We start from the raw sequence: 23,976 nt of genomic DNA, 5'->3' as shown, positions 1-23,976 counted from the left end.
GCGTGCTCTTCTTTACTCTTGGAATAGATCAGAATATCATCAATAAATACCACTACAAACTGATCTAGATGTGGTTTGAAGATCCGGTTCATATAACTAATGAACACGGTCGGGGCATTAGTAAGCCCAAATGGGATCACTAGATACTCGTACTGCCCATATCTGGATCGGAAAGCTGTCTTCGGAATATCCTTTGTCTTTACCCGAATATGGTGATATCCAGAACGGAGATCAATCTTTGAAAATATTAAAGCACCTCTAATCTGATCCAACAAATCATCAATGCGAGGTGGAGGGTACATGTTCTTCACAGTCACCTAATTCAATTGCCGATAATTCGTGCACAACCTCATAGTCCCATCCTTCTTCTTCACGAAGATAACTGGTGCACCCCAAAGAGATACACTCGGTCTAATGAACTTCTTACTAGATAATTCTTCAATTTGTTTCTTCAACTCTACAAGTTCCACGGGTGACATCCGGTATGGAGCCAAAGAGATAGGCCCCGCACCAGGCACTAGGTCAATGGAGAATTCAATCTCCCTTTCTGGTGGAAACTATGGGATCTCTTCTGGAAATACATCATTAAAGTCATATATAATCGGGATACTAGAAGTTGGCTCCATAGAGACATCAACAATCCTCCTCACATGATATATCTCGCATCTCCCGTATTTAGAGCCTTAATCATCTGCAACACTGATAAATATGAGGAGTCATTCTTCTCATTCTTAGCAGAGAAATAAATCTTCATGCTACAACAATCAATCATAACTCCATGTCTGACTAGACAATCCATGCCTAGAATGATGTGCGGATTCATACCCTCAAGCACAATCAGATCAACCACATACTCCTTCTCTTCATAACTGAACTTGACTTCCTTACACATCATAGTAGTGGAAACCAAATCTCCGGTGACAGTCTTCACTACTATAGGAGGCTTAAATGCATACATAGGAAAGTTCAAACCATTCGAAACAAAACTTAGAGTAAAGGAGTGGGTGGCTACTGAGTCAAACCATGCATCAAAATCATGGCCATCAACGGAAATGGTACCTTTGATCAAATTTGGAGACTTCTTTGTGTCCTGTTGGATAACTGCATAAACTCTTGTAACTAAAGGTACTGGATGCTCCTCAGTAGTAATAGGAGTCAGAACAGCCTGAATAGGAATAGCCTGAATAGCTGCAACCTTCCCTCTTTTCCTGGGGCATGTAATAACCCTAAATTATGTAACCACATTCATTAATGAGTCTTGTGTGGACCAAATTAATTAATGATAGTTATATGTGAATAGCCCAATTTAAGTATGGTTAAATGATCCTAAGCCCAACTGATAGCGACTCGGCAAGTGCACCGATCGTGAAAGTAATAAAATGTACTGAGTACGAGATCGTTCCCACGAGGATCAGAATTTCAAGCACTAGTTCACTAATTGCGTTTTAGTTGGACAATCAAAGGTTTGGTTTGAGAGAATGGTGAATTTAGATGAAGAGAATTGTTGTTCAAGACTTAAAATTAAAAACAAGTAAAGGCATGCAATATGAAAATTCAGAATTAAAAGAATGAATGAGATTATGTTTGATTAAGATTTAAAAAGCATAGTTAAGGTTTCGACTTCCCCCAATATCCTCAATATGTTATGAATTAAATAGCCAAGAATTCGTTTCTTAATATATTGCCAATCAATTCTATCTGGGTTAATTAGGGCTTAATTCCTTGTTACCCTAAATCTATGTGATCTTGAAAGAACTCTAGTTCCCCGATTATTCCCCAAGAAAACATGCGTTAAGATCAAGAATTTCAAGATTGCATAATTACCCTATGTCTATTCCTATTCCAATTCCTAGATCACAAGGATTATGATAAATTATCAAGTCAAGGTTCATGCATCAACATCCCTATTGTCATACAATTCCCCAAAATCATTCTATAAGGAACAAACTCATAGAAAGCATTAAAAACATATAATTTATTCAATTATAAAAAGAACAGGATTCGAAGACAATTTAATTCATAAACATAAAGATTCAATTGGGTTCCATCTACCCTTAACTACATAAAAAACTACTCTAGCATACTGAAAAGAAAAGAAATAATAAAGAAAATAGAACCCCAAGCCTCCATTGGTGTGATGTTGACTTGGTTTCTCAGTGTTCCAGCGCTCCGCAACAGGATTCCTCCTTCAGTTTTGGTGTAATGCTCTGGAATTGTGAATTGGTCTTGATCCCAAGCTTTTATTTATAGCTTTTTGGGGTTGTATCCATCATCTAATCTTCCAATGAATCCATACAAGATTTGTATTTGATTTCATCTTTGTTTCCTTTTTCATTAAAAATCTTGGAGATTTGGTTGATGAATTAGAGTTTTAAATCTTCGTTGTATCTTGCTTCAATCTTCTCAGGAATCATCTTGATTTGTTTCCGTTTTAGTTCCATATCCTATCTGAACAAATCTTTTTTAAATCTTCATGAAATTCTTTGGTAAATCTTCTCGCTGTCAAATAACTGATTTTGTCTGCCTTAGCACGTTTTGGCATGATGTAGCACGCTAAAACGTGCTCATCGAATTGTTTTTGTGGCTTCAAGGGCGTTTTGGCGTGCTGTTTGCGCGCCAAAACGCTCTCCTCCAGGGGCAATGGTGTTTTTCTTCCTTTTGTGCGTTTAAACGTGCTTTATGGATGCCAAAACGTCCTCCTTCAACTGGTACACACTTGAAATCCTGCTTTCTTGTGACTTCAACTCAACTTGATGTCTTCTTTTAGTTCCAAAATGCCATAATATGTGTCAAAAACGCTTTTAAATCAGTATTACGACAACATGTTAGCAAGATACTCAATAACTGTAACTTTACAGTATAAAACCCTAATTTCCATGCAATTCACAACACATATCAATCATATTTAAGCCTAAAAACATGGTAAACCAAGGATTTATCAACCATTCTTAGATTTGAACATTGTTGTCCTCAGTAATGCACTAGAATAAACTTAAGGGATTAGGAAGTAGGAATCTCAAAAGCATGGAATTTGGGAGGAATTATTCAATCAGAGACATGATTACAGAGCATTCAGATTCTAAAAATTAACGCATCAATCAACAAAATTCATAATTCATCAGTAAAAATTGCAACAACTTTCTTAAGATAAAGAATAAGGAAAATTTCCCGAAACACTCCCTCACTAGGATTTTAATTCACTCTCAGTCAATTGTTTAGAGGGTTGGTGTTTCACTCGAATCCCTACTGAATCAACACTACCATAGGCTTGATTATATTCTTATTCTCCATAGTATTGTGACATATCTCACAGATCAAGAGGTCTTTCTTAGGTTATAACTTGGCTTGGCTAAAGGAAGGAAAATTTAGAGAAGGAGTTGCAAGATTAAAATTCAGATTTTCTTGAAAAGGAACTTATGCATTTGTTTACATTTGTAAACAACTTTTTTTCTTCTTACTTCAGTCCTTTCTTTTTCTTTTTCTTTTTCTTTTGAACTTTTTTTTTCTTGTTTGTCGTTCTCTTTTCTCAGAACAATTTTGTTTTTCTTTTCACTTTTTTTCTTTTTCTGAGTAACTTCCATTTTCTTTGTTTCTTTCTTTCTCATTTTACTCAACCTTACTTCCTTGACTTTTGCCTTTTTCCCTGTACTTCCACAATTTATATCATTAACAACTAGCACCTTTTTCTCAATTTAATCTGAAATTTCAATCTCAATTAAGGTGAGGAGAGTATGTGGAAAGTGGCTTAATCATCTTCATGGGTTTTCAAAGAATAAACAGGCCTAGGCTCAAAGGGTTTAAACTAAGGAATATCAGCAAGGGTTGGCTATTTGGCCATCTAGTTTAAAGAAAGAACATGCCTCAATTATATCTATAAAATATATCACATACCAATTCAAGCAAGTAACCAAGCAAGTTCTAGAGTCTTTCATACAGTGAGATGCACACTCAATAATTTTTTTTTTTTTTGTATAGGCTCAAAACCTCACGGCTATGAATACACAGTAATTTCCCTATTCATCACTTAAGAGAATATTCAATGAATCATGAAAATCATTGCATTGATGTTCATTATGAATGCTTAAGTATGTTCATCATCATGCTCTGAATCAATTACTGATTAAAAATTCCCGTCGTTTTTCCATTTAAAAACACTAAGTAATACTTTCAACTTTTCACAAAAATTAAAAATTCTCAATAAAATAAAAATAAGCTAAAGCAAAGAAGAAAGGTTTTGAGATAATTCCCTATTTTAGCCGAATATTCTATGTGTACTCATGAAGTTCCTCCGGCTTACTCAATTGTGCTCAGATGAACCGCGCGTTCCCCATTCCCAGATTTAAATGTTGCTGTCCTCAGCAACATATTTAAATCTAAAAAGAATCTGCATCGAGAAATAAGAACAACTAATTGCTCTCTTGTTGTTTGTTTCCTTTTCTTCACCTGTAAAATCCACTTAATTGTAGGCATTAGTCTCAACACCTTCTCCTATAATTTTATATTTTTCTCTTTATTTTATTCAAAGTAAAAATAAATAAAACAATGAAAATAAAACAGTAAAGTGTGGGTTTGCCTACCCATTAGCGCTTGTTTTACGTCACGAGCCTAACGTACCTGACTTATGATCACGGTGGTTCAAAGCATGATCTTGGTGATGACCAAGCTCCATCATTTAGAAATTGTGTCCTACCGTAGTGCTCGTCTGCATATGGATGAGGTAAAGTAGTCTCAGGAACTTTGAACTTGACTTTTACATGCTTTCCTTCGCTACTAGGTTTCTCCATCTTAACTTTTGGCTTACTTTCTCGAGAAGACTCCTCATTGTGTTCTTCTTAACCTTTCTTTTCACCAATGTAGTTGACTTGATCTTCCGGTTGAGCTATAGATGAGGGGACTTCTTTGTCAAAGAACTTGAAAGTTACTTGCTCTCCGTCTACCCGTAATATCAGCTCGCCTTTTAGCACATCAATCAGTGCTCCTGAAGTTGCCAAGAAGGGTCTTCCAAAAATCATAGGAATTGTGGTATCTTCTTCAATGTCATGGATGATAAAATCGACAGGAATGATGAATTTGTCTACCTTAACCAATATGTCCTCAATGATACCATAAACTTGCTTTGAAGAGCGGTCAGCCAGTTGCACTATCGTCTTTGTGGGCTTCACTTCGGTTATCCCCAGCTTCTTCATCATGAAGAGTGGCATGACATTGATGCTAGCTCCAAGATCACATTAAACATTGTCTACTTCCATCTTGCCTATAGTGCATGGAATGCTGAAGCTCCCTGGATCCTTGACTTTGGTAGGTAACTTCTTTTCGCTGATAGCATTACATTCCTCCGTCAGATTTACTGTCTCACATTCCCGCAACTTACGCTTCCTTGATAATAGATCCTTCATGAACCTTGCGTAGTTGGGCATGTTCTCTAAAGCTTCGACAAAAGGAATGTTGATCTGCAATTTCCTGAATATGTCCAGAAATTTGGTGTATTGTTGTTTCTGGACCTCTTGTTTCAACCGCTGAGGGTATGGAACTTTTGCATATGGAGACGGGTCTGCCGCTTTTGGTTGCCTGTCCAGAGCTTTCTTTTTCTCCCATTTGAATAGCTTCTTCTCTGGAATGCATTTTTCAGCTTCTACTGCATCTTCTTCTTTCTCTTTCTCAACTTCAGGTTCAGCTTCTTTCTTCTTTTCAACTAGTGGCTTTTCCACAGGTTGAATCATTGTCCCACTCATAGTGGTGATACCATTGCAATGCTCCCTTGGATTGACAACTGTGTTGCTTGGAAAAGTTCCCTGAGTTCTTTCAGTGAACTGTCTTGACAGCTGACCAATTTGAGTCTCCAAGTTTCGGATCGAAGCTTCTTGATTCCGAAACGAAGCTCTTGTTTCATCTCTGAAGGCATCTGCATTTTGAATGAAGTCGGATGTGGTCTTGGACAGCTGTGCAAAAGCCTTCTCCCACTCTGATGTGGTGCCTTGAGGTTGTTGTTGCAATGGCATAGGAGGATTCAACTGGTAGTTTGACTTGTAACTCAACCCAGGGTGTTGATTATTATTCTTCCACCCTTGATTACCATATTGATTCCTTCTTGGATTGTTCGAGTTCTTTTGATCATACTAGAGTGCATTGACCTCCGCTGGTTGCTTTTCTGTGTTTCTGATGTATTCACAATCCTCAGTTGCATGAGCCTCCTGACAAATATCACATTTAATGTTAGCATTAGAAAAAGAAGAAACTTGAGAAATATTAAATTTCTTATTAAGGGCATCTAATTGTTCTTGTTGTTTCTTGTGCATTTGTAGCATTTGTTCATTCTGGGCTAAGAGTGCATCATAGCCTTCAAGCTTCATGATTCCTGATCTTCTTGGTGCAACTGGGGCTGGAGCATTGTCAAATTCTTGAGATGCTAATGATTCCAACAGTTCAAGTGCTTCCTCATGAGTTTTTGTTTTCAATGAGCCTGCTGAAGCGGCATTCACCAGTGTTCTTGTGCTGGATGTCATCCCTTGGAAAAAGATTCTTGCTTTCTCCCATGCTTCAATTCCGTGTTGAGGACACTTCCTGAGTAATCCTTTAAATCATTCCCAAGCCTCGTACAAAGATTCGCTGTCTTTTTGTTCAAAAGCAGTGATCTCCAACTTGAGTCTTGCCATTTTTGAAGCTGAGAAAAATCTAGCCAAGAATTTCCTTGCTAAGTCATCCCAATTGGTTATGCTTCCTTCAGGTAGAGACTGCAGCCAATCTCTTGCTTCATCCTTCAGTGAGCATGGAAATAGCCTGAGCAAGATAGCATCACGAGGAACTCCATTTACTTTTAATGTATCACAGTAAAGTAAGAAGTTATCGAGATGACTATAGGGGTTCTCTGTTCTTCCTCCAGCGAACTGATCTTTTTGAATCAGTTGCAGCAGCGTCGGCTTCAGTTCAAAGTTGTTAGCCTCTACGTTTGGTCTAACAATGCTTGCCGTCTGTGGAACTCGAGCTGGGGTCATGTAATCCCCCTAACGTCCTTCGAACGATTTGATTGTTTCCTGCCATTGGTTCCTCCTTAGGTTGATGCTTTTGTTTCTTTCGCTTTCTTTGCTTTTGCGCCTTTCCTAAGTTTCCTCCCTGTCTTTTCTATCTCAGGATCAAACTATAAGATTTGCGGGTTAAGAGTACCTCGCATAAACTTAAGAAAAGATGAGCAGAAAAATAGAAAAAAGATAAAACAGAAAAATAGAAAAAATAAAATAAAATAAAATAAAAAATAAAAAATAAAAAAATAAAAAAATAAACAAAGAATGCAGAAAAATAAATATGCAGAAAATTGATGCATAATTTTAATGTAGAAAAAATATTTTTGAAGAATGTAAAAAGTGCAGAAAATTAAAACGTCCAATCTAAAAGTTAATTAGTTACTTCTAATGTTGAAGAATTTGATCCCCGGCAATGGCGCCAAAAACTTGATAGCGACTCGGAAGTGCACCAATCGTGAAAGTAATAAAATGTACTGAGTACGAGATCGTTCCCACGAGGATCAGAATTTCAAGCACTATTTCACTAATAACGTTTTAGTTGGACAATCAAAGGTTTGGTTTGAGAGAATGGTGAATTTAGATGAAGAGAATTGTTGTTCAAGACTTAAAATTAAAAACAAGTAAAGGCATGCAATATGAAAATTCAGAATTAAAAGAATGAATGAGGTGATGTTTGATTAAGATTTAAAAAGCGTAGTTAAGGTTTTGACTTCCCCCAATATCCTCAATATGTTATGAATTAAATAGCCAAGAATCTGTTTCTTAATATATTGTCAATCAATTCTATCTGAGTTAATTAGAGCTCAATTCCTTATTACCCTAAATCTATGTGATCTTGAAAGAACTCTAGTCCCCGATTATTCCCCAAGAAAACATGCATTAAGATCAAGAATTTCAAGATTGCATAATTACCCTATGTCTATTCCTATTCATATTCCTAGATCACAAGGATTATGATAAATTATCAAGTCAAGGTTCATGCACCAACATCCCTATTGTCATACAATTCTCCAAAATCATTCTATAAGGAACAAACTCATAGAAAGCATTAAAAATAGATAATTTATTCAATTATAAAAAGAACAGGATTCGGAGACAATTTAATTCATAAACATAAAGATTCAATTGTGTTCTATCTACCCTTAACTACATAAAAAACTACTCTAGCATACTGAAAAGAAAAGAAATAATAAAGAAAAGAGAACCCCGAGCCTCCATTGGTGTGATGTTGACTTGGTTTCTCAGTGTTCCAGCACTCCGCAACAGGATTCCTCCTTCAGTCTTGGTGTAATGCTCTAGAATTGTGAATTGGTGAATTGGTCTTGACCCCAAGCTCTTTATTTATAGCTTTTTGGGGTTGTATCCATCATCTAATCTTCGAATGAATCCATACAAGATTTGGTTGATGAATTAGAGTTTTAAATCTTCGTTGTGTCTTGCTTCAATCTTCTCAGGAATCATCTTGATTTGTTTCCGTTTTAGTTCCATATCGTATCTGAACAAATCTTTTTTAAATCTTCATGGAATTCTTTCGTAAATCTTCTCGCTGTCAAATAACTGATTATTGTCTGCCTTAGCACGTTTTGGCGTGATGTAGCACGCGAAAACATGCTCTTCGAATTGTTTTTGTGGCTTCAAAGGCGTTTTGGCGTGCTGTTTGCGCGCCAAAACGCTCTCCTCCAGGGGCAATGGTGTTTTTCTTCCTTTTGTGCGTTTAAACGTGCTTTATGGACGCCAAAACGTCCTCCTTCAACTGGTACACACTTGAAATCTTGCTTTCTTGTGACTTCAACTCAACTTGATGTCTTCTTTTAGTTCCAAAATGCCATAATATGTGTCAAAAACCCTTGTAAATCAGTATTACGACAACATGTTAGCAAGATATTCAATAACTGTAACTTTACAGTATAAAACCCTAATTTCCACGCAATTCACAACACATATCAATCATATTTAAGCCTAAAAACATGGTAAACCAAGGGTGTATCACCAATCCACTAAGAACATAGGTAGCCAATGGAACATGATCTAGAAGCCCAAAAAACTTAATGGGTTGAACCCACACCAACTAATAGCCTTTAATGGCCCAAACTCATGACTCTTGAAGTTGTATGATCTTAGACTAAGCCCACATTAAACTTAAACATAAGTAGCCCAACTTAGTGTGATTTAAACTCGAAGAGACTCCTTGGTCCGAACCCACCATGCAAAGGAATAAGACTTGGCCCATTCACTAATTTCAATGGAAATCTAACACCAAAAGGCCAAAGTGGGCCGAACCCATTACATAGTGTGGTCTTGGCCCAAAATGCAAAGCAATCTCAACCCATTTTGAAGCCAACACCGTGGACCCCCTTTAGTGGTGTAACATAGCCCAAGTCCATGAACATGTGATGAATGTTGTGGCATTTGATGAGTGGTTGCCACTACATGCAACCAATGAGGGAAAAATTGAATGAAACTTGGCAATTCCCAAGTGCAAGCCGTCGGCCATGTTAGAAGAAAGGAGACATGAATTGCTTTTCCCATTCCCTTGGCGACACATCAAAGATTCATAAACCCAAGGCTTTCCTTATTCATGATTAAAAAGTAGATTCACTTTTCCCCTCCCCCTAGGCAAAATTGTCATCATGAAAGGAGTCAAGAGCATGGCTTGTCTTACACACTCTACATTGAGTGTTGCACACTCAAAGTTACCTTATCCAACCTCCGTGCATTGGGAAGAACACTATAACACCTTAAGCTACCATCCTCTCCCCGTTATGCGAACTCCTCATCGCTTGGTGCATGGCATGGAGCTTGCTTGTTACACACACCACACCTTAAGTACTCTACACTCCATGACACCCTTTTCTCCTAGAGCTTCGGTCAAGTAAGAATCAAAGGCAAAAGCCTTACTTTCTCATCCTCCTAAGCACAACCATGGCACACACTAACCAATATTTCCTTATTGGTGATTAGAATTTGAACCTTGCTCTTTCTCTACCCTAGGCGTGACATGCAAGGAGGAACCCTCAAAAATCCCTTCCTCCCCTCAATCCACGTGAAAGGCTTCATGGAAGGGAGATTGAGTGTAAAACACTCAAGCATGATTACCTTTCCCTCCTCCCCATGCGCACATCTCCCCAAAGGACCAAGGGAATAGGTGGCTTGTATGACACCTTGAGTGTCCTACACTCTACACTTTCTTTACCCCTTCCCCATGCGTATGACAACCTTGAACAATGTGAGAAGACTTGCTTATCCCACACTCAACCTATGATCTAGCCTATCCTCTCCTAGGCATGATGATTAAGGAGACTTGAATAAAAATGGATGACCAAAGGCCTTTCCCCCATCCTAGCCGTACTCCACCCAAGGAACCAAGGCAAAAAGGTCACACTCCTTCACTCTCTTTAGCTTCGGCCATTCCCCAACAAGGAACCAAAGAAAAAGGACACCCTCCTTCCCTCATCAAGGCTTCGGCCTTCTCAAGAACAAGAATCAAACACTCTTCTATCCATCTATACTTCGGCCATCATCTCATAAACAAGGAAACAAAGTGAACCAACACCTCACCTCTCCCCTTAGACTTCGGCTACTCATCATTAACCAAGAACAAAAAGAAACAAACCCTCTCTTCCACCTAAGGCTTCGGCCATTGGCACATCTAGGGCATAGAAGCATAAAAAATAACTTCAAGCCTTCTTCATCGTCTCCTCTTAGCCACCATCAACAAAGGTAAAAGTCCTATTCCATTTCCTTTAGTCATAACAAGATAGCAAGACCAAGTCTTTTCTTTTCGGTGTAGAGCAAATCAGCGCTGATTTTGGGGTCTTGTGATGGTCATAGGATCAACCAAATGAGCTCCAATCAGATTTGGTTTGTTGAGAGAATAAGTGAGTGAGTTGGTTCAAGTTTGAATGCAACTGCTCAACGTATCTGGACTGTTTTGAGGCTGAATGAGGCGCACCATATGGATGGCCATATGATGGTTGTTAAGTCAGATTTTTGTTGAGATATGCACTTGATATCATGAGGATATGACAGGAGGTTGTTGGCAAGATTTGATTTGCAACAACTCCACTCATTCATCTCCTATTGTGCGCTACATAGGGCTGGTTTTTAAGTGAAGAAATCAGATTTTTATTCACTCATTCTCTCATCTCCTTTGGTCATCCTTTTGTGAGGCTTTTCTTAAGAGAGTTTTGAAAATTACCTAGCACTTTCTAAGTGAATTCCATGCGCCACTTTTGTGTTTTTTCTTGCTGAAAATTCACTCAACTAAACACCTTGAAACCTTGCCTCCTACCTCTCCATTAGGGACGCCTAGCTTGCCTCCTTTGGTGTTCGTTGGTGGCCTTGAAGAAGAGTTCTTCCATCTTGACAAAAGGTGGTGTGGATCAACATTAGAGGGCTTGTATCTTCAAGCCTCACCTTGATCATCTTCAAGTTTTGGAAAGCAAACAAGGTAACATCCATGTCCTAAAGCATGTTTCTTGATATGGTATGTGTAATTCCGCTTTGAAAAATTTGTTTTCATCCTCACATGCCTACGGCCTTCAAGGCCATTTTCTATCAAGTGGTATCAAATTCCGGTTGCTTTACCATCGGCGGGTGATGGTACTTTGTTTGTAAAAACTTGTTCTTTACGGTAAAAAAATTCTTTAAAGAATTAAAGCATGAATCATAGCATTTGGATTTTGAAATACTATGCTTTAAATTGTTAAAGTTCTTATTTTATGAACATGTTAATGTGATTGCTATGTTCATATATCTGTATGTGTTCATGGTTTTGTTTCTTTTTCTTTGTGAAAGTTTTGAAAAGAAACACCGTTTTGAAAGGGATGACTCGGCCATGAGGGGTACTTTGAGTACCTTGATTGTTTTCTTATTTTTCTCTATGAATTGGTCCATGAGAATGACATGAAATTTTTGTTAAAATTTTTATCATATATATGGATATGTGATTCGACCATACAAGGTGTGGTGTCTACATGTGTGGTTTAATTTTGTGCTCTTTGAGAAAGAGTCATCAAAATTTGAATTATATTAATTGTTATATAATTCGGCCATTAAGAAAATTTGAATCATGATTCTTGCAATGATATTTTAATTGTTAAAATGATAAGACGTATGGATGAACATGTTATATAATATTTGATATTATGTGCTTGCAAGTTATTTGAATTTTCAGGTGCAAATTGGAAGGGGATGGTCATGGTGCCCGAGTTTGAATTTCAAATTTTATATTTTAAATTAAATGTGTAATTTTGCTCGATTTGAATTAAAATGTAAATTTGAATTTTAAATTTTGAATATTCATTTGTCCCTCCAAAGATGTTTTGGAGTTTCTTTAATTATTTTGTAATTAGAGAATTAGGCTAGTGGCGTTTAGATGACAAGGAGCCGTGGCTTGAGAAGCAAGAAGGACGAATGCACGAGCACCATGACCGTCTCAAATAAATTTTTTTTATATGCATGTATGCTTTTATGTTTTAAAAAACGACTAGTATGCATGAAATTGGACAAATCACGTTTGTATGTATTATTATGCACGTCCAATTACGACTAGTGTAATCCAAAGATGTTTGACATAGGATACGACTAGCATGATAATTATACCTATGCGTTTGATGAGACTTAATAAACCCTAAATAAAAGGAACCCTTAAAAGGAATAAAATTATTAAGCATGATTACCTCCCACCACCAATATTACTCAAACCTCCTCTAAATAGTGGTGCTCCACAACTCAGTTGGGACCCACTGTTTCGTTGAGTAAGAGTAGTATTAGAAGTGTTAGACACTTAGGGTGCTGGTTAATGCTTAACTGAGGCATAAGTTGCAGGCTCAGCCGGGCTTATGTGCTTAGGGTAATAATGCTAGGCTGGTTGCATGAGATGCACTACTAAGTGACAAGGAGTTGTCAACCTAATGTTAAGAGAGGGTATGAGATACTGTTGATAAGGATCAACCCATTATTTAAATTAATCTTGCGGTCACAAACGGGGGTTAAAATAGATAAACGCACTCTTAATCTCACTAAGGTAAAATCTAAAAGTAGATTGACCCTAAGTCAAACGGTAAGGGTCATTGACTTAGATAAAATAGTGGGAGGGGCAAATTATTTAAAGTCTTTAATAATTTTTTTTTACTATATGTCAAAATATATTAATTAAAATATCTTTACATCTTTTCAGTTTTTAGTATGACTAATCCACTGTCACTGCGCTCAATACTCGATACGAACAAACTGACCGGTTCAAACTTTATGGACTGGTATCGGAACTTAAGAATTGTTCTTAGGGCCGAAAAAATAGCTTATGTCCTGGATGCTGCATTACCCGTAGCTCCTAAGGAAGGGGAAGATGGGTTCGCGGAATTTGATTTCGAGGCCCACAAACAGCACATGGATGACAATATGTTGACTGTCTGCATCATGTTGGCATCCATGTCACCTGAACTGCAAAAGCAGCATGAGCATATGGATGCTCCCTCTATTGTCTTACATCTCAAAGAGTTGTATAACATTAAAGGCAGGCATGAGAGGTATGAGGCCTCTAGAGAATTGTTCTCATGCAGGATGTCTGAGAGCATGTCTGTGAGCAGTCATGTTCTTAAGATGATCGGGATCATTGAGAAGCTAGGAAATCTAGGCTTCGTGACGGATGCCGAGCTAAGTAATGACTTAGTCTTGACCTCGCTTCCACCTTCCTTCAGTCAATTCATTATGAATTACAACATGCATGGGATGCTTGTGAGCTTGCCTGAATTGTTAAGCATGTTAACAACTGCTGAAGTGTCTATTAAGAAGGATAGGACACATGCTCCTCTGATTGGTGGGCCTAGCAAGGCCAAGGGTAAAGGCAAGGAGCCTGCGAAAGGCGACTCCCTTAAGCCCAAAGGAAAACCCAAGAAGAAGAAAGGCAAAAAGAAGGGTAAGAATGCATCCAAGGACAAAAGCGATGCTGAGTGCTTCCATTGTGGCAAGAAAGGCCATTGGAAGAGGAATTGTCCAGACTACCTAAAGAGTGTGAAGGACAAGAAGCATGGTGATGCTTCTACCTCAGGTATTTACATGAGTGAGATAAATTATTCTTGTGCTAATCCAACTTCATGGGTATTGGATACCGGTTGTGGTTCTCATATTTGCAATTCGTTGCAGGTGCTTAGGAACCCTAGAAGATTGGAAAAGAACGAGGTGGACCTCCGCGTTGGTAATGGAGCAAGAGTTGCTGCTCAAGCTGTTGGAGATGCCAACCTCATTTTGCCTACGGGCCTTTTATTGCATTTGAATAATTGTCTTTATGTTCCTAGCATTTCTAGAAACATTATTTCTATTTCTTGTTTAGAACAAGTTGGTTTTGCTTTCACTATTAGGGATGGTACATTTTCTATCATTTCGAATGATATTGTTTTTGGTACTGCTTCTTTAATAAATGGCTTATATGTTTTGGAAATAAGAACTGAAGTGCTCAATGTAAATGTGAAACGACCTAGGATAGATAATCAATCTTATCTTTGGCATTATAGACTGGGGCACATAAACGAAACAAGATTGTCTAGGATGCATGCAAATGGATACCTAGATTCCATGGATTTGGAATTCTATGGACAATGTGAATCTTGTCTAGCTGGGAAAATGACTTGTCACAAGCCCAAAGGGATTGAGAGTCATAGGGCTAGTGAGTTATTAGAACTCATTCACACTGATGTTTGTGGGCCAATGTCTATAGAGGCTAGAGGAGGATACTCCTATTTCATTACCTTTACTGATGATAAATCAAGATTTGGGTACGTGTACCTAATGAGATATAAATCCGAAGCTTTTGAAAAATTCAAAGAGTTTAGGAATGAAGTTGAGAAACAGCGTGGCAAGATAATTAAGACATTACGATCAGATCGTGGTGGTGAATATCTGAGCCATGAGTTTCAGGATTATCTGAGAGAAAAGGGAATTCTCTCGCAGTTTACCGCACCTTACACACCACACCAAAATGGTGTCTCCGAAAGGAGAAACATGAGCTTGTTAGACATGGTCAGGTCTATGATGAGTGAGACTCAACTTCCAAAATTGTTTTGGGGATATGCCTTAGACACAGCGGCATACCTCCTAAATAGGGTACCTTCTAAATCTGTTCAGACCACACCATATGAGATATGGAATGGTAAGAGACCCAACCTGAGTTACCTCAGGGTATGGGGATCGTCAGCTTATGTCAAAGCGTTGGCATCGGACAAGCTTAGTGCTAAGAGTACTAAATGTCTATTTGTGGGGTATCCCAAAGGTACTAAGGGATACTACTTTTACTCCATGGATGAACACAAGGTGTTTGTGTCAAAGAATGCTGAGTTCTTTGAGAAGGATTTGATCTCTCAAGGAGCCAGTGAGAGTAAGATTGATCTTGAAGAAGTTCAAGAACCACATGAACAGATTGAGGAACCCGAGTGTTCTCCGTAGGCGACGTTCTCCAATGGAGAAGTAAACACACAACTCCGTAGGTCAACGAGGGTCATCCATCCACCTGAGAGGTATGGGTTTGTGATTGACTCTTCTAGATGGCTTGAAGCCATGGAATCTGAAATGGATTCGATGTATCAAAACAAGGTATGGACCTTAGTTCCTAAACCGCAAGGAATAGTTCCTATCGGTAACAAATGGGTCTTTAAAAGAAAGACTGATGCAAATGGCAACGTTCAGACCTACAAAGCTAGGTTGGTTGCGAAAGGGTATCGTCAAAGACAAGGAGTTTACTATGATGAGACTTTCTCACCAGTTGCCATGATCAAATCTATTAGGATCATGCTTGCAATAGCAGCATATCACGACTATGAAATTTGGCAAATGGATGTCAAGACCGCATTCTTGAATGGGTTCTTGAAGGAAGAAGTGTACATGACACAACCTGAAGGCTTTGAAATTAAAGATCAGGAGCATATGGTATGCAAACTACAATGGTCGATATATGGGCTAAAGCAAGCATCAAGGAGTTGGAATATTCGTTTTGATGAAGTCGTTAAGAGTAACAGTTTTATCAAGAACGAGGATGAACCTTGTGTTTACAAGAAGGTTAGTGGGAGTAATGTCGTCTTCCTGGTACTTTATGTAGATGACATATTGCTAATAGGAAATGACATCCCCACATTACAAATAACAAAAGAGTGGCTTTCAAAAAGCTTCACCATGAAGGAGGCCGTGTGGATCAAGAAGTTCATATCTTAACTAAGGGTGATTCCAAGCGTGGATGAGCCTATACAGTTGCTTTGCGACAACACAGGAGCCATTGCGCAGTCAAAGAAACCTAGGTCTCATCAAAGATCTAAACAAGTGCTCCGCAGATATCACCTGATTAGAGAAATCATTGATAGGATGGATGTAATATAGATTATGTTCCCACAGATGATAACCTAGCCGATTCTCTCACAAACACTGTTTCTCAGAGAAAACATGATAGTCATTATGAGGCTTTGGGTATACGACTTAGGTCTGATTGGCTCTAGGCCAACTGGGAGCTTGTTAGTATATGGGTGTCCTAGAGACAATCTTTTTGATTAAATAAGGACATAAGATGTGGACCTTTTTGTCGCAAATAAAGAATAAGCACTCTTTATCCTGTTTCATATTTTGTCTCGATATTATTGTTAATATATTATGAATAAACTGGATAAACCCCTTGGAATAGAACAAGTATTTCTTGAGTATCTGTGATGAGATCACGATTATGAGGATTCAAGGATACCGCACATTTATTCCTGATTTTATGGTCCTAGTCTAGAGACACTGAGAATGGGGATCAGTGATCTCGGGTAAGACTAGCACGACTTATCTACTTGTATTTGGATACAAGGTAAAGACCTCAACTGCTACAGATATAGAGATGTCTTAGCTAAAGTCGTGGGTGGACCTATAAGGGTATAGCTCGCACTGAACAGACCCACAAAGAGACTCTATAAGGAAATCTCATAGAGAGTATCATTAGAGTAGTCTCTTTATATTTGGGTATGTCTTTCCTTAGACCAGAAGTTATTACCTAGACTGTGTTCTAGAAGGCACGCTTTGACTGTATACCTCGTCTGCCTGAAACATGGAGACTCATAGGTACACTGTTGGGCTTGTCCTGAAAGAGCACAGGGCTAGGGTGATAAGCTGAAGGAATTCGTCAAATCTCTGTGAGAGATTAGGTTATTTGTAAACCGGAGAAATCGGGATGACATTTACAAGGACTCGGGAATCTATGCATAGTAAAAGAGATCATGAGATGATCTGCCGTTAGAGTCAGTAAATTGAAGATTCCCTATTTCGAATAAAGCTTACCCTAAACCGTAAGGGTTGATACGTTTCCTTACCCTAGGTTTAAATGGGAAGGTAACCGAGACAAAAGGAAATACATACGGCAACCAAATATGTGTAATAGGATGATTATGTCATTAACCTAACTAGCTCTGGGGAAACAAAGCATTGCTAGTGCTCTGTGTTGTCATTAGATGGGTTGTGAGCTTGTTGGGCCCAAGCCTATTTAACTCAGTGGCTATGTTGGGCCTAATGGGTCACACACTAACACCTTATTGTCATGATAATATAGCATTAAAGGTATTGGGCCTAATAATGGTTGTTAGCCCAAGAAGAAGTTTGGAAGCCCACCAAAAGGGAAAAGGGCGCATGGATCATGTAATGGGCTTCAATGGTCCAAGACATTACTAATTAATTTAATTAGTTAAATTAATCATCAAATATTTAAATTTTGAATTTTGAATTTGAAATTTGAATTTTGAATTTAGAATTTAAATTTAGAATTTGAATTTAAATGTTTGAATTTAAATGTTTGAACAGTGGCATCGTGGGTGGAGGGAGTGAGGTTAGAGTTGGCAAACAAAGCCCAGAATTTGGCTTCGTCTCTCATGCTTCCCTTGCAGAGGGACCCTTTGGAATAAACGGGATTTGGGATGGCTATCAGGTCCTTAACATCCCTTGTGAATTTCAGTACCTCTTTGCTGTCTATATATTCTTGGTACGGGCATTTGGAAACGGTGGGGAGGTTGAGTACTTCTTTGATGGCTGAGGGGGGGAATGATACTTTATTCCCCCTGACCGTCACCTCATCCTTGGTGTTCTCCTTAGGTAGCCTCTTGGCATGGTATAGGAACTCACCTACCAACGAGATGTTGACTTCACGATCGTCATTTGCAAACAGAAGCCATTTGAGGATGGTCAGGGCTTTCTTCACAAAGGAGGGAAGAGGAGCCTTGTCTTTCATGGAGATGTTCCTCTCTGGGTAGAGATGAACAACCTCCTCAGTGATTTCGGGCTCCTGGCCACGGCTGGCCACAAGGATAACTGTTACTGGTAGTTTGGTCATGGTTGAAGAAAGGGAATGTTAGGGCAAAATGTAGAGGGAAGTGAGAATAAGAGCAGAAGTTTCTAAGTTAGCAGAGAATGGTAAAGATTGAAGAAGGAAGGAAATGAGTTTAAGTAAGCATGCAGAGGAGGGAAAATTAGGAGTTTTTCAGGACGTGGAGGTTGAAGACAGGGGGTTGAAGAGATAGTGGAAGGAGAACGTTATGGAACGAATGATCAGGGGTTAGTGGTTTTAACCGCTGATGATCGTTGTAAGGAGGTGGAGCGGTTTAGGTTAGAAACGTGGGAGAGAGGGAAATAGGGTAGGAGCAGTTGCATTAATGGCTGAGGAGATAGTTTCTTTTTCATGGCACGTTTTCAAAATTTGCAATGAGTTCAGATTTGATAACGGCTGCGTATATGTAAGTGACTCAGCAGGGACAGGTGTCCTTGTCACTCTTATCTCTTAAGCAGGGAACGTTCCTTTTATCTTTTACCTACGTTCTAAAATAGCATTAATAATAAACTAATTCCTAATAAATAAAATGCAAGCTTACTTAATAAAAGAACATAAATTGCATGGCAAAGAAATACTACTTATTTAAAATTAAAAATGTGTATACATATATATATATATATATATATATATATATATATATATATTTTAAATATAGGAATGTGTGGTTATTGAACCACCCCAAAACTACGTTCCTGGAGCGGAACGTATTTTATTTGGACTTGGAGTTGAACATCAGACGTTCCCTCCATTTTGGGAGCTGTGTGGTTAAGTTTAACCACCCCAAAACTTTGCTCTTTGTTAAAGGGAAAAGGTATCCATTGGGTTGCCTCCCAGTCAGCGCTTAATTTAATGTCTTTAGCTAGACATGTTACTAACCTCTCATTCTTGTGGATAAGAGGTTGAGGGAACTTCAATATCCCCTGGTAGTTTTCCTGGTGTTCTGGTATCGAGGCTAGCAGCTATCTGTCCCAGGTGGGATTCAATATTTCTGACCACAGCATCGTTCCTGGTGACATAGTCTTTGACATAATTTTCCAGGGTGTTGATGCGTTGGTCATCTCTTTGGAACGGAGCATAATTGGTTCTTCTTTGTGGTTCATATGCTCCATTTCTATTGCCTTGTTGATAATGCTGCTGCTGATTATTATATGGACTCTGGTTCATAGGTGGCCTCTATTGTTGATTATGGTTCTGATCTTTCACTATGGTTCCTCCAGGATTTTGATTGTTGTTGCTTCCTACATTCTGATTTTCTATGGCCTGGGTGAACTTTCTGTTCCCAAACTTTTCTGCATAACACACCAAGGCAGTAGATGGACACTCTGTTGAATCATGAAGGTCACCACAGGCTGAGCATGGTTCACTCTCAGTTTCTAAGAGTTGTAAGACTTCCATCCTTGGTTGCTCTTGATCAGCTTTCAAATTCTTCATCTCATTCATCAATGTGGCCAGTTGGGATTCCATGGCAGTTTGTTTGTCTAGCTCTATCATGCCTGGCTTCCTTACTGGGCTCATCCGCTCCAGTGGCCATTGGAGACATCTTTCCGCAGTGCCTTCTATGATTTCGTACCTAGATTCAACGGTTCCTGTAAAGAAATATCCTCCTGCAGCAAAGTCTAAATGTGATTGAGAAGCATGATCTATGCCTTTATAAAAAGATTGTAAAACACCCCAACTTTCCACCCAATGGTTTGGACATTTTCTGATGATGTCTTTATATCTCTCTCAAGCTTCATAAAGATTTTCTCCATAAAACATTCTAAAGTTAGAGAGTTCTGCTCTAACATCAGCTTGGCGAGACATAGGGAGAAAACTTTCTATGAACTTGTTAGAAAGTTCCACCCAAGAGTGTATTGATCCAGGGGTGAGAGTTTTCATCCATGTTTTTGCTTTTAAGCCTAGGGAATGGGGGAACAACCTCATTCTCATACATTCCTCTGTCACACCCTCAACCTTGAAGTTATCACAGATGTCTTGAAAGTTTGTGAGGTGTGTGTAAGGATCTTCTGCAGGGAGTCCATGAAAGACTCCAGCTTCCCTTATCATGTCGAACATGATAGGTTTTAATTCGAAATTGGGAGCTACAGGAGGGAGGATTACTCCCCTTTCTGGTCTGCTCCTGAAAGGAGCAGCCAAAGTTCTAAAGTTCTGTTTATGAGGGATTCCTTCATTGTTATTGTTATGATCAGCCATGTTTTCAAAAATATTTTCCCTGAGGTTTCTTCTCCTTCTATGTAAAGTGCGTTCTGGCTCAGGGTCAAAGAAAAACTCAGGTATTTCAGTGGAGTGATGAGAATCTGTTTCTGACTCTTCATCATAAACCATAAAACAGATAGTATAAATCAGCAGAATATGTAACAGAAATAAAATAAGAAAATGAAAATGAAATATACAGAGTATATATGTACTTAAAACAGTAATAAGGACAAAATTTAGTATTTCTATCCCGGGAACGGCGCCAAAAACTTGTTGGGTGAAAAATATATTATGATGAAAACATTCCTCAGTTCACTAAGAAAGAACACAGTTGCTCTCTTAGTTTCAACCCAAGTGCGCAAGTGCACGCATCAAGTAATAAATGGGAGTGTTAATGCCCAGATTATCGTTCCCACGAGGATAGAACTCTAATTATTACCTTATACTATTTTACAACGAATGAAAATGAAAAGAAAAGTTAGTAATTGACCTATCTGGCCAAACATTCTCTACTACCTTGACAACGTTCCTCAAGGATAGTAGGTTCAATTTGACAGCAAACAATTCATCGCTTCGTTATGTATGATGCCCTTCTAGTTGAGCGAAGGAAAAGCAATATTCATGAGAGAGTTATAGATACAAGATCGAAAAAATAATAGAAAAATAACAATAGTAATAACAGTAATTAAGAGACAACATGATGGATGGTGTAAAACAATTTAACAGAATGAACGAATCCACTGTTCCATTCTTTAAATAATTATTCTTTCTACTCAAGACTTAACACTTTTGTCTTTGTTCCAATCTCTTAACTGCCAACGTCTGATTCCTCAGCTTATGGACTGGATGGCTCACAAGTTTCCATATTCCTATGGCTCCCTTGACTCCAACAGGTACTGGGTACATGACCTTAAAATGAACGAGGTGGCCCCTTACTCCTAAGGCAACCAGCAGTGTTGTTTCCACAACACTACCTTCTCCCTCTGGTTAAGCTGTCTGAAATCCCTTCCTTATGGAAGTTCCTTTCTCAATATGTGTTCAATTTCCATTGATACACAATGAATATAGCTCACTTAACTAGAGAAATCCAAAAGCTTAAATACAGAAGTATCAAAAATAAGTCTTTAAGAACTTTGCAATTTTTCCGTTCCACAGATAGTTTAGCCCTTGGCTACTAATTTAAACCTAATTATTCCAAACTGAAGTCCCACAGACCCGAGATTCAGTTCAGAGATAACGAATGGAAAGGAGAGAAATAACACTTGTATTTAAATGAAAATAACTTGATTACAATAAAATGAAAAGTGGAGAATATGGTTGTTACTCGTGAGGAGTCTCAAGTGGGTGATACAGATGAAGAAAAGTGTTCTCACTTAACTAAAGTTAAAACTATACAAAAATACAAAGAAAACTATAAACTAAACTAAGTGATCTCTTCATAAGGAATTTGATGGTTGTCTTCGTGCTGGAACGTCCTATAGGCAGAAGAGTGAAGGGCAAAGTGGGTAATTCTCTTGGAGTTGTTTTCTTGACTGCATGGAAAGGGCGGTGTGTACAGTGCTTTGAGGGGCGCAAGTAGCTGGATGGGACAGTTATTGTTGAGATTTGTCTTTCCTTTTGATCGTCACATGCCTTGCTTTCTTCCTTGACCAATAGGAACTGTTTATTCTCTGCTGCGCACATTTCCTCTTGCTTGATTGCTGCACCGCTTATGCTTTATGGAAACTTCTTTCCAATGTTTTCTGCAAAGTGGTCAGAAATATTAAATGAGTGCAGCATGTGTATTTAATGTTCCAAATTCGTTCCCCTTTTTATATATTTTTCAAAGACTTACATCACCATCCGTTCCCCACTGTGTTTTTGTCAAAAAGATATTAAACATATGCTTTTAGTGCTAAAGTTGCTCATCAGGTGAGTGTAAGAACCCGCACCGTTAATTAAGGAATGTAATTAATAAATTATGAAAAAATAGGAAATGATTCCATAATTGACCCTAATAATTATTATGAGGCTTTAATAATTATAGTAAGTGAGTAATAATGCTGAAAGTCGCTTTTCGGAAGAAAAATGCAGATATCGGTTCTGCTAGTCGATATAAATGCGTACCGAAAAAGTGTCCCGGAAAATTATAATAAGTACATGATAATTACTAGAATAATATGTAGGACTTGTAAAACGAGTTTCAAGTCAGAGTAATGAGAACTGGTGCCAGAAACTGGTACTGGCTATGAAAAGCGCGTACCGGAAAGGTGCTCCGAAAATTATAAGAAAAATATGATAATTCTTGTAAAATTGAGTAGGTTAAGAATCCAAAGTTTGGGATTAAAATGCTAAGCGTAGCAATTAAAGTTAATACTGTGTGTTTAATGAGTATGTGGCTATAAATACCCTTATTTGGGCACAAAACCCTAGACTCTTCATCCTCCTACGTGACTCTCTTGGTGGCTGAGTGTTAGTGCATTGTTTCATTGGCTTCTCCTTCATTTCTTGAGCCAAGTGGTCACCTTTGCTCCTTTTCTTCTTCTCTTTTGTTGAGTAAACACCTTGGTTGGGTGTGAGGGTCACTTGTGAGTGGGAGAGGAACTTATGTTCTGAGTTATGTTGCTGTCTTAGTGAGCTTGAGGTGCTGTCTTGTTGAGTTGGGGGTTGTGGAGTCATCTTCTTGGTTTGTGAAGCTTCAAGGAGCTTTCTTTGTGAAGAAAGGGCCAAGCTTGGTGGCATTTTCGTGGTCTTGTGTAGTTAGTTTGTAGGAGCTGGTTGTTAGCTCCAAGAGCAGCCCTTGTTACTGCCTTGAAGCCTTGAGTATGTACCTCAACTTGATCATGAGTCTTTATGCCTTAAAATGGAACCTTGATGCATGTAATGGCTAAAAGATTATAACCTAGCTTGGTGTAATGTAAAACACACCTAGAAATGCATGTTTAGGCTTCTGTAATCGGCAAAAATGGAACTTTGGAAGGATATATTCGTGAAATGCAGAAACTGCATTCTGTCGCGAAATATCCGGATATTGATATCCGGATATTGCCAGAGTGATATCTGGATATTGGATATTCGAATATTGCCTGTAAGATATCCGGATATTGCATATCCGGATATGTCCCCGAGGAATATCCGGATATTCTGGGTTTTCGAGGAACAGTAGCGTACTGTTAATCCAGAACTGATCTATGGGTTTGTCGACCCTAGTTTTAGGAAGTTGGACTTCTGTAATTAATTAATGTAAGTCAGAATCTTATAATTAAGGGCTTATGGATTGGTGAGAAGCCTTAAGACGTAAAACGTAATGGAAAGGCGTTGTCTTAATATGGTATGCTTGCGGTGCATGTTATTGATATATTGTTGGTCCATAACAGATTGTGAATCTGTTGTGTTTGGACTTTGAGCTGTGGACTTTTGGCTTTGGGTGTTAGCTTGCAAGGTAAG

The 23,976-nt window shown here is 38.4% G+C and overlaps 1 protein-coding gene and 1 non-coding gene across 2 annotated transcripts; one reads left to right on the top strand and one right to left on the bottom strand.

The window, feature by feature from the left end:
- Window positions 1-646: 646 nt before the first annotated feature.
- On the bottom strand, window positions 647-4,669 carry LOC133301599 (uncharacterized). Its single transcript, XM_061501250.1, has 3 exons — window positions 4,615-4,669; window positions 3,616-3,643; window positions 647-1,208 (listed from the first exon to the last, which is right to left on the bottom strand). Exons 1-3 carry the CDS (start codon window positions 4,667-4,669, stop codon window positions 647-649), a joined length of 645 nt encoding a protein of 214 aa, XP_061357234.1.
- Window positions 4,670-6,540: 1,871 nt separating this feature from the next.
- Window positions 6,541-6,647, top strand: LOC133301601 (small nucleolar RNA R71). The gene has a single exon (XR_009750223.1). It is a non-coding gene; the product is annotated as a small nucleolar RNA R71 (small nucleolar RNA).
- Window positions 6,648-23,976: the final 17,329 nt, after the last annotated feature.

The sequence above is a fragment of the Gastrolobium bilobum genome, unplaced genomic scaffold, assembly GCF_033153095.1.
Source record: "Gastrolobium bilobum isolate Gb01-03AN ecotype WA unplaced genomic scaffold, APGP_CSIRO_Gbil_v1 utg6281, whole genome shotgun sequence".
Taxonomy (NCBI): Eukaryota; Viridiplantae; Streptophyta; class Magnoliopsida; order Fabales; family Fabaceae; genus Gastrolobium; species Gastrolobium bilobum.
Note: the sequence above shows the minus strand (reverse complement) of the source record. Positions and strands in the feature narration are given on the sequence as shown.